The 12,030-nt window shown below is 34.9% G+C and overlaps 1 protein-coding gene across 3 annotated transcripts; it reads left to right on the forward strand.

Annotated features, from left to right (window-relative positions):
* Positions 1 to 902: 902 nt before the first annotated feature.
* LOC120172875 (protein FAR1-RELATED SEQUENCE 3-like) lies at positions 903 to 5,230 on the forward strand. Of its 3 annotated transcripts, none has more exons than XM_039180225.1 (5): positions 903 to 1,007; positions 1,252 to 3,534; positions 3,723 to 3,812; positions 4,104 to 4,253; positions 4,816 to 5,150. In XM_039180225.1, the coding sequence occupies exons 2-5, from the start codon at positions 1,801 to 1,803 to the stop codon at positions 4,924 to 4,926; spliced, it is 2,085 nt and encodes a 694-aa protein (XP_039036156.1). In that variant the 5' UTR covers positions 903 to 1,007; positions 1,252 to 1,800; the 3' UTR covers positions 4,927 to 5,150. The 3 variants fall into 3 exon arrangements, with proteins under 3 accessions (XP_039036156.1, XP_039036157.1, XP_039036158.1); XM_039180226.1 differs by lacking the exon at positions 903 to 1,007 and adding an exon at positions 5,157 to 5,230 and having other exon boundaries at positions 1,077 to 3,534; positions 4,816 to 4,931; XM_039180227.1 differs by lacking the exon at positions 903 to 1,007 and having other exon boundaries at positions 1,077 to 1,818; positions 1,908 to 3,534.
* The last annotated feature ends 6,800 nt before the right edge of the window (positions 5,231 to 12,030 follow it).

Consider the following 12,030-nt stretch of genomic DNA (forward strand, 5'->3'; position numbering starts at 1 on the left):
CAAATATTTCAGTTGAAACTCAATACTTAAGAACTCTTTTAATCTTTCAATTTCAATACAATGAGAATACAACACTTCTCATTATCTGAGTATTTGTAGAATAAGGTGTGATCAGCTTGACCTTGAATATAATGTTTACTCGTCATGTCTTTGGCAAAACGATTAAACCAAGTCCTAGGAGATTGCTTTAGTCCATACAAAGACTTCTTCAACTTGCATACTTGGCCCTTGTTTCCTTCGAATCTGGGCAATAGAGCAGCTCATTTAATGGCAAATATAGTAGAGCTTGGAGATGAAGAGCAAATTGGATCTAAGAGGGCTCTCGGTGTGTGGAGGTCCAAGTAGCAACAAACTACAAAAGTATGAAGCCTCCTTAGATGAGGAAGATTTTGTTGACATGCAGATCATGATCTATCTGATGAATTTTTCTCTCCTTTGCTTTATTCATGTAATGGTTAAATTTCATAAAAGAATGGAGAGGAAGAGCAAGCGTTTTTCTTTAGTTTTGTTGAGTTTTGCTTTTTTGCATTTTTTTTGGTTGGTTTTTAGACGTTTAAGTTGTTTTCTGATGTTGTCGTACAACTGTTTTCAATTTGAACATGTGTTTTTTCTTCTAGTTTAATAAAAGTTGGATTTTCATTTGTTCAAAAAAATAAATTTGTACAATTTAAATAAAATTCTATGTATATAATTTAATCAAAATTAAACACCTATAATTATACCAAACTAAAACTTATGTATCGTATCTTGTCAAAAAAAGAAAATTCAAGTATCATATTATATATTTGATTAAATTTTGTGTATTTAAAAAATTATAGCCAAAATAAATTATTAAGATTTATGGTTTAGGAATTAATGAATATTCCTCACCCCCAATTTCTAGGGTTAGCCCAATAAATAAAATAAGAAAATAACATTGCTTCTTCAATCCCACACACGACAGTTTTCATCTATCAAAAAGATTATTCAGTGAGACCCTTTTTCAGACCCTTTCGATCACTGTGTCTGTAAGTTTCTTGCATGAAATCAAATTTTCAATTTCATAATCCTTTTGGGTTTCTTTTTCCACAATATCTGCCCATTTCTTTGTTATTTCATTTGCCACTTCATTAATGCTTCCATCAATTCTTTTGTGGAATTGAGTTACTGGGTTTTTTTAATTTGTTTATTTGAATTCAGTAGTTTTTATCATTTACTAGATAGGGCATTGCTTTGAATGCGATTGTAATTGACCACCGTGTATTAAAACAGCTAGATTGACTGAATAGAAGCAAAACATGCTGAATTGTTTGTTGTATGTGATGAAAGCATGGATGTGAAAGGGTGGGAAGGGGATAATGTCCAGAGCATAAACGTCGAGTCTGATAAGGGTGAAGATAACAGCTGGAATTTAATCGGAAATTCGACAGAGACAGAGGTGATTGTTAACGGGAATGATGATCGAAGTGCCGGAAGTAAGCCATGTGTGGGGATGGAATTCGAGTCGGAGGATGCAGGCAAGACTTTTTACGATGGATATGCTAGGCGGTTAGGGTTTAGTACCAATGTTGGTCAGTTTACTCGTGCTAAGCCTGACGGGCCGATTGTAACATGGAATTTTGCATGTTCAAGGGAGGTTTTAAAGAGGAAAAATGTCGAAAGTTGTAATGCCATGTTTAGGATCGAGAGAAAGGATGGCAAGAAGTGGGTTGCCACAAAGTTTGTTGAGGATCATAATCATTCAATGGTTGCTCCTAGTCAGGTTCATTACCTTAGACCTCGTAGGCATTTTGCGGGAGCCACTAAGAATGTTCCAGAAACATGGATGTCTCTACTGATGTTTGTGGTTTGGTAGATGGAAATCATACTTCCTGTGATGCCACTAGGGTCGGGAATATCTCATGTGTTGAACCTAATCACCTTGTAAGGAATATTGGGTCTTTAGGCTATGTCGGACCTCCTAGCCAAAGGAGAACACTGGGGAGAGATGCTCAAAATCTGCTGAACTATTTCAAGAAGATGCAGGCTGAAAACCCAGGTTTTTATTATGCGATACAGCTTGATGATGATAACCGAATGACTAATGTTTTCTGGGCTGATGCAAGATCAAGGACAGCATACAATCACTTTGGAGATGCAGTTATTTTCGACACAATGTATCGACCTAATCAGTATCAGGTTCCATTTGCTCCTTTCACAGGCATAAATCATCATGGTCAGATGGTATTGTTTGGTTGTGCATTACTTCTAGATGAATCTGAGTTGTCCTTTACTTGGCTATTCAGGACATGGTTATCTGCAATGAATGGTCGACCTCCTGTTTCCATCACCACGGACCAAGATAGAGCAATACAAGCAGCAGTTGCACAGGTCTTTCCAGAAACTCGCCACTGCATTTGCAAGTGGCACATCTTGAGGGAAGGACAAGAAAGGTTGGCTCATGTCTACCTTGCTCATCCTTCATTATATGGTGATCTCTATAGCTGCATAAACTTTTCAGAGTCGATTGAGGATTTTAAATCATCATGGAGCACTCTCCTTGATAAGTACAACCTCCATAAAAATGAGTGGCTTCTGGCAGTATATAATGCTCGTAAACAGTGGGCTCCAGTTTATTTTCGTGATACATTTTTTGCTAGTCTTTCTTCAAAGCAAGGGGTTAACTCCTTTTTTGATGGGTACGTAAATCAGCAGACAACTATACCACTTTTCTTTAAGCAATATCAAAGGGCTCTAGAACATTCTCTAGAGAGGGAAATAGAAGCTGATTGTGATACAAACTGCACCACGCCAGTATTGAAGACAGCATCACCTATGGAACAGCTAGCAGCAAACCTCTACACGAAGAAAATTTTCTCAAAGTTTCAGGAGGAGCTTGTTGAAACTTTTGTGTACACTGCAAACAAGATTGAGGGTGATGGCATTGTCAGTAAATACAGGGTTGCAAAATATGAACATGATCATAAGGCGTACTATGTAATGCTAAATGTTTCTGAGATGAAAGCAAATTGTACATGTCTGATGTTTGAATACTCTGGTATTCTTTGTAGACATATATTGACAGTGTTCACTGTGACAAATGTCCTTACCCTCCCATCCCATTACATATTAAAGCGGTGGACCAAGAGTGCCAAATCTTGCGTTGGATTGGATGAGCAAAATGCTAATCTTCAAGGTATTGAAACTCTAACCACCCGTTTCAATAACCTATGTTGGGAAGCCTTCAAATTGGCAGAAGAAGGTGCAGTTGTCCCAGAGACATATAACGCAGCTATCAATACACTTAGAGAGGCTGGGAAAAAGATTTCTTTTGCAAAGAAAAATGTAGCTAAAGTCACACCACCTGGCTCTCTTACTAGCGGAAATAGTCATGAAGATGGTAGCCAAAAAAACACTTATCCGGTCTCTGACATGGTCCCATCGTTGTGGCCATGGCAAGATGCAGTGCCGCCTTGCTTTAATCTTAATGATATTGAGACTCCACTTACTGACTTGAATCAACCTAGCATGGTCCCTACATCTATTCATCAGGATACTGATCACCCTGATTGCACGGTATGTGTGGAAAAATCTTATATATATATATATATATATATATATATATATATATATATATATACTTATAAATATACATTATATATGAATGTCACGAGCTCAGACATACATGTCTTGGATTATTGTTGTATTCAGCATTAACGGATGTTTTATTAGTAAAATTATGAGTTCTATTTCCGTTGATGCAGGTGGTTCTCACTTATTTTAAATCCATGACTTGGGTTATAGAAAATAAAAAGGCAATAGAAGCTTGTAAAGTAGCTGTTATAAACTTGAAGGTATGTCCGCATATACTCCCATCTCAGTAACGATTTAGGCTAATTTAACTATCTTCTCCTAATCTTTTTCTTTACAGTTTTCCTTTATATATTAAAGATACAGGTATCCATCACATATAATATTCTTTGACAACAGTTATACGTAAAACTAACAACTAATTGTAGTTAGTCTAATGCCATCCTTAAAGGCCATTCACTTTGCTGAATTTGCAGTCATGTTTCAAATTGCAAAGCTAGCACCAATGACTTGATTGTTTTTATTGCTATAATTTTCTTTCACCTCTGTTTCAGCTGCATGACTATGGCATGAATCCTTCAGGAGAGAGTGAAGTGCAGTTTAGGCTCACAAAGGTAACTCTGGAGCCTATGTTGCGATCGATGGCTTACATCAGTCAACAGCTCTCAACTCCAGTCAACAGAGTTGCTGTAATAAATTTAAAGGTTTGGGAATGTTGAACTTTTGTCCCTTCATATGTCATACCCTAGCCTGTTTTCCTTTAAAATATATTATCATTTAGAGGGGGAAAAGATCGAATGAGTTGGGTTTTGGTGATGATTTTCTATTGTATGAATTACCTCGGTGTTAGCATAATGATATTAGATGCTATACCGTACATCTAAAAAAAACTTCATAATTATCTGTTCGTTTCCCTTGACTACAGATGTTTCTTGTTCCCATCCGTTTTTGGGTTTATATATTATTTTATACTTTCCTTTCCCGGTTAGGTGTGTGTATGTGTGTGTGTGTGTGTCTAAAAAGGGTTTTGATCAAGCTGGCCAGTCTAACCATTTGAACCAATTGGAGCAAGAATAGGGGTCTAATCGGTCCCCTGGGCAGCAACACTTTGATGATTTTTCCCATGTCCATAGAAACTAGGTTCAAATGATAAATTTAGGAGTAAGATTTGTGATTCTTGTTGCTTCAAGTGCTTATTCTTTTGTTTTTAGTTCAAGTCTAAATTGGACCTTTTGGACTTATTGCTTGTTGATTTGAAATTTCCAGCTCCAAGATACAAACACAGCTTCTGGGGAAAAAGAAGTAAAATTCCAAGTGTCGAGAGATACTTTGGGTTCGATGTTGAGATCGATGGCCCGTATTCGCGAGCAACTTTGACAACCGTAAGCATTTCATCTCTCCACACTTTATCTTTATTGTCAATGGGATCATGATTCAATAAATTACCAGAAAGTAAATAGGCAACTTCCTACTCAGAAGCTGGCGAAGAGATGAATTTCTAGTGGTGAATGTTAGAAGATTTCTTTGTAGATGAGAAACGTTGGTATTTTAGTGTTTATTATTTCAATCACTTGAATTTATGGAACTTGACTATTTTCATATGCAAGGGCAAGGATTGGAAAGCTTTCAATTTACAGCTATTTTATTCGTACTCTGAGCGAGCGATTTTCAGATATGAACATCAGTGTTCAGTTTAGAACTATGATATTCAGATTATAAAGTTTTACCATATGTTGGACACGAGTACTATCCGAAAAATGAAAAGTCGGAACAGCATAGGAAGATTCTTACGTGGTAGAATTAGCAGTATGCAAAGATTCGAATTCCGTACTTATTGCGATTGTATGAATCAATTAGGCTAAGTTTTTTTATAGATAACAATCCTGAAGTTTATTTGATTTGGTAGAACATGCTTCAATTTTTGGTCTGGTTTCGAAGAAAGTTGTAGTATCAAGAATGGGAAAGGATTTCATATTTGAACTACTCCAGGGCTAAGCAAAAAAAAAAAAAAAACTTCACATTAGAGATCTACTTTCCTTTAAATATCCATCGTGAATGTGCTTATTAGTCGTGAAAATAAGCTTCACATATTAAATTATTGGGAAAGCTATCAATTTAGTTACCCATTTATTACCATATTTATGTTTTGGTCATCCAACTATTGTTTTTTTGTCAAAATCATATCTAGCAATACATTTATTATTTGGTTATCCGACGTTAGATTTGATCATTGATTTATGAAATTGTTAATGTGGGATTGGTATAATAACAATTTTAGTCAATAAAATTTACACATTTTATTAAATTGATCCTAATTCAAAAAAGTCCACAATACTTAAAAATTCTATTAATTTATATATTTTTGGATAATCAATTTGATTTAAAATAATCTAATATTTTTTAATAATTTATATAATTTATTTATTTAAATAGTAAAAGAGGTTGAAAACCGAAACACGGTTGAATTTCTCAAATAATGCGTTGGAAAAAATTATTTGCTCGAATAATACACTCGACAAATTATTTCATGAAATAGGGTGACTATTACAGTAAACATCGAAGACGTATTGGAGTCCAACGATTTATTGAAATCCTTTGAAGTCGCATGGAGTCCAAGCATCTCCTCAAAGACGCATGGAAATCCATCCGCCTTCCCCCTCCCTTACCCATACCATCGTTGTGGCCCCTGTAAAGCAATAATGGAATTTTTTTATAATAATAGAAATCCATGCAAAACGTTGTGGCCCTGTATAGCAATAATGGAAGATTTTTTTATAATAATAGAAATTCATGCAAAACGCATGAAGATGATGCGTTTTCCATTAATTTGCATGAATTGAACCTAATTTCTTAGGTTTTACAAAGAGTTATCCTTAGGTACGTATTGTGCTCCAATTTTATTTTATTTTATTTTATTTATAATAATAGTCAAAATTAAATCCAAATATTAAACCCTAAACTCTAAACCATAAATTATAATCCCTAAATCCTAAACCTTGAATCTTAAAATTTAAGAACGAATGTGAACTAAATTTGAAGAAATTTTATTTAAGGTATTTTATAATTATTTTAAAAAAGGTATAATAATGCTCAGCAATAATGGAGTCAATAAAAAATTCAAACACATTATCTAAAAGTTTACCCCACGTCAAAATGTAAGCAATAATATTTGTGGCCCATGCATGCATAGTGTTTTACCACGTGAATATGTAAGAGCAATAATGCTCAGTAATAATGGAACAATAATAGTGGGAGTAGGGACTGACGATTGGGGTTGTGGTTTGAGAATTGGGATTGATTTTTTAAATATAAATATGAGGTGTAGAAAGAGGATTACTGGGAATGAAAACAAGAAGATGAGAAGAAAGAAGAGAAAAGATGAAAAATAAGAGAAAATCGAAAGAAATGAGAAGAAGAGAATATCGGTTCGTGCTACATTATTCGATAAATTTATAAGAAATTAGTCTAATAGTTTGTTAATTTTTTTGGAAGAACGAAGGTGAACTAAATTTGAAGAAATTTTATTTAAGGTATTTTATTATTATTTTTATAAATATTTGTTAATGTTACGATTGTTGTTATGTTTATTTTTATATTGTTGTTATATATTATATCTTATCTATTATAAATACAAAATTTAATGTTGTACAAAAAATGAGCAACAACTTTTTCACGATTGTCCACTATAATGGACATATTATGGAAAATGAGGTCGGAGTTATTTTCCAGTCTGAAAGACCTATAAATATGATGTTCAAAAGGGACATCACATTTGTAGAAATGAATAGACGATAGAAAGAAAAATCCGAGCTGCAATTGATGGTTTGAAGTATAGGTTCATGGTATGTCCCAATCCAGTTAGATATGTTGCAGTACCAGTTGAAGAAGATGATGATATTGGAACCATGATTGGATTACATGAGTCAACAAATATTTCAGTTATTGAGTTATTTGATGATGTGCGTAACATATCTGATGTTCATGGGTCATCAAGAAATGTGGCTGGAAATTCATCTGAAATGGCTTTCGGAAGTGAGTTAGAGGACCCGCATACAGATCGATAAACAATTTTATGGCGCTATTGGAAAGTGGAAATGAAGTCGGTGGAATATCCGCACTAGCAGAGTACGAGGAGAGAAACATATATAACTCGGAATTGACTGTTGATGTTGATGTTGAAAATCGATGGGGAGAAATCCATGATGATTCCAGCGAAGATGAAGAAACTCAGGAACCCGTTTTACCCGACGATGATGATTTTGGTTGTGGTGGTGCACCTAACTTGGGACCAACTGATGAAGTTCTGACACTGTATCAATCAACTCCTCACATGTGCGAGATCGATTATGATGCGATAAGGGCACGAGAATTCCCAGACATGACACATATACCTCCATACCATATGGTTGAATCATTCAAAATTTCTGGTGAATTTTCAGTTAGGATGCAATTTAGAGGAAAAGATGAAACTATGCTCTGGATTAAAGAGTATTGCATCAAAGGCCATGTTGATGTCCATATTGCAAAGTCCAACCAAAAAACCATATATGCGAAGTGTGTTAAATATGGCCCAGAGTGCAATTAGAAGATCAGAGTGTCCAAAATTCAAAGGCACAATGTTTGGGTCATCACAAGGTACAATGGCCCTCACACATGTTTGCGGAACTCAATCGAGCAAGACCATCGACTATTGGACTCTTATGTAATTTGTGATTACGTTAAGGTATTAGTTGAGAAGGATCCAAGAATCCCTTGTTCAGTGTTAGCTGCATCTATTCGAAGCCAATTTGGATACCAAGTAAAATATGGCAAGGTTTGGAATGCGAAAATGAAGGCAATGAAGTTGACATATGGAGATTGGGATACATCGTACAATAAGCTACACATTTGTTACAAGCAATGAAGCGATTCATCCCGGGAACCATAGTGAAGTCTCAAACCATGCCTGTGTATGACGAAGAAGGTCAACTTTTTACAGGGAAGAAGATATTTTATAGACTCTTTTGGGCATTCAAGTCATGCATAGAAGGATTTCCATTTTACAAACGTATGGTCCAAGTAGACGGTATGTGGTTGTATGGTCAATATAAACATGTATTGTTGATGCAGTTGCGCAAGATAGTGAACAAAATATCTTCCCATTGCATTTACCATTGTTGAAGGAAAGACAACAGAAGCATGGGATTTCTTTTTGACCAATCTACGTAAATATGTCACTCGAGAAGATGGTGTTTGCTTGATATCTGATTGAGGAACAGGCATTTTGGCGGTAATTGAATGACCAGGAAGTCGTTGGATACCTCGCATGCATATCCCACATTTTGTATCCGCCATATTGGTAAGAATAGTATCGATCAGTTTCATAACGCCCACATTGTAGGGAGATAATAAGCATGGGTAAGTTTTGTTTTCAACATTTGAGTATTAATTTATGTGGTTTTTTTAATTGAGCTGTAACAAATATATATATTATGAAACAGGATACGAACTACGACAACCAAATTTTGACAAAAGATTGGACAATTTGAAGGTATTTTATGATGATCAACGTGTATGGAAGTGGGCTTCGAAAATACCGCGAAAAAATGGTCACAAGCATACGACGAGGGTCGGCGATATGGACACATGACACAAACCTTGCTGAGGCAATTAATTCATACTAAAAGGTACACGTCATCTCCCAGTAGCGAGTTTAGTGAAGGAGACATACTTTAGGTTGGCTAAGGTTTGGTCCAATAAAGGCAAGGAGATTGAGTGTCTCATAAATAGAGGTCAAACTTGGGCTCTATAGTGGTGGAAGCAATGGAAGCAAATGAGAGATTGACAACCTCAATCTTGTTCATAATTTTGACCGAGTTGGTCATACTTTTGTTGTGTCATGCATACGCCACAATGAAGGAGGAGAAGGCCAAACATTTAGAGTTAATTTACAACTCAAATGGTGTGATTGTGGTTGCTTTCAAGCATGGAGATATCCATGTACTCATGCATTCGCTGCATGTATGTATGCTGGTGTAAACGCATACAGTTATGTTGATGAGTGTTTTCACCTACATAGGATATTAAATGTCTACAGCTATGAGTTCATACAGATCCCAAATGAATCATATTGGCCGAAAAAGGATCATGACGAATGGTTGCCAAATCCAATGCTTCGTAGAAGTCCAAAGGGTCGACCTGAGTCCATTCGTATTCATACCAATATGGATTTTCATGCTAGAGAGAGAGGTCAACCAAAGAGATGCGGATTATGTAAGGGTGAAGGTCATTCAAAAAAGAAATGTCCTAATCTACCAAGATATAGACCTCAGTAGTAATCATATATATATTTAATTTTTTTTTAATAATTCATTTGATTTTATAATAATTTATGCATAATAATTTATGTATATATATTTTTGATTTTAAAATAATTAACTTAAATTTATAATAATTTATTGTTATTTATAAATCTTGGAATTTATAACTATTATTTATTAAATCTTCAAATTTAAGTTAATGTAAAAAATTTCAAAACAATTATTTACTCATGTTTACGATTGTTATTTTATTTTATTATAATCTTCGAATTTAATCAATTTGGTAAGATAAACAATTTATAAGTAATAATTATTAAATCTTTGAATTTAAGTTAAGGTAAAAATTTCAAAAAAATTACTTATGTTTACGATTTAAAATACTAGTATAATTTAAATATTTAGCTTTAACATATAATAATAACATTTTTCACATATTACTATTTTAAAAAATAACAATAGAGTTTATAATTGTTGTCGATGTAGGGGTGTTGTCGAATGATAATGTCGAGGCGGACGTCTAATGCGTTGTGGTCGTTGCAGTTGCTCAGGAGTATGATAGTCATCCTCCTTATTCATTAGGGGCATATAAGCTACTTTTGTAAATATACGCCCACCACTATGCTCTCCCATTCCACCAGTTTCATCTTCCATCCCTCTTGGAAACATAGACTGACAAATAGTGGTATTTGGCATCATAGATGTCATTTGTTCAAAGCCATACGTCGATTCAAACATGGGAGTGTAGTTGGATGCATGAGGAGGCATCAACTCCGGTTCTGTTGTTTCCGTTTCATGTTGTTGAGATGAGCTCCCACTTTCACTCCGTATAAATTTCTCAGCTCTCCCAAATTTTCTCTTATATTTTTTAAACTATTGTCTTTCTCCCAACGTCATCAGGTACGGCTTTCCATGCTCGAAATAATACTGAAGGTAAGCCGAAGTTTCAAGATTAAACTCATCATCTTCCATTGGATCAATTGGTAGCACGGATGAAGCTCTGTTGTTCCAATCATGAATGTAGTTTGCGTGCTTCGCAACCCAATTCACGTTGTGCTTACCCCGTCCATCTAATTGTGTAAGGGGTAATGATCCAATGGAATTGACGGAATAGGTTGGTGGCACTTGAACTGCCTCAACACTCGATTCGCAAACAATATCTCAACAAATGCAAAATGAATAATGGTGTAACAGCAGCCCACGTTTCATAACCCAACAAAACATATGGTGGCACACACGCTAAAACTTCTTGCTCTAGGTACAACATCCAAACAAACTGTAAAATTAACATTTATGAAAATAATTCATTACAAAAAATTATAAATAAAGAAATAAATATAAATAAATAAATGAAGTTAAATAAATTAATTTAAATTAAATTAATTTGTATAATTATATTACATATTCTAAAATTTACCTTCTTTTTGCTATAAACGTCGATCTTTAACTAAAACTCTTTGATATTATTGTGAAATAGTCATGTTTTTTCTATTTTATGCCTCCGTCTGTAAATCAAAAAAATGTTGTTACTTATTTTTAATCAGAATAAATAAATTCTAAATTAAGAATTTAAATTAAAATACATAAAATTTATATTACCTCCCCGCAAGAGGAAAGTCAATTGATGTTCGACTAATCGGTGTTAAAAATGGAAGTCTGTGCCAAGCCCAAGATTGTAGCAACATCAGACATCCACCGATTTCCACGGTATTAGTATCATTGACGATTACTGACGCCTTGCACATCTCACGGTACAAGAACGCCAATAGCACAATCCCCAACTGTACTGACGTGTATTCTCAAAATTTCTCAAAAACGGGAGATAATGCGTATGAACCAGATTACCATATTTGTATGGCATAAAAACTCCCCCAATCAACTGCAAGATACATGCTCGAGTTGGATATACAATTTCTTCTTCGGTACTATTTTTGTTGAGTTGAAATTGATCCTCCAACCAAGACAGCCTCAAACGCCACCCATTTACATTTGGGCGTATGTCGTCTGCTCAAGAAACTCATTGCAAAGTGTTCCCACGTTATTATAATCATTTTTCATCACCACTGGCATCTCATTGGTTGGAACCCGAGTTGGAAGGCGCATCTTCTAGGGTTATTGTGCATTCTCCACATAGCAAATGAAATGTATGTGTTTCTGGCCTCCAACGTTCAAGCAATGCACTTAT

Source organism: Hibiscus syriacus, unplaced genomic scaffold (genome assembly GCF_006381635.1).
Source record: "Hibiscus syriacus cultivar Baekdansim isolate YM2019G1 unplaced genomic scaffold, ASM638163v2 tig00111881_pilon, whole genome shotgun sequence".
NCBI lineage: Eukaryota > Viridiplantae > Streptophyta > Magnoliopsida > Malvales > Malvaceae > Hibiscus > Hibiscus syriacus.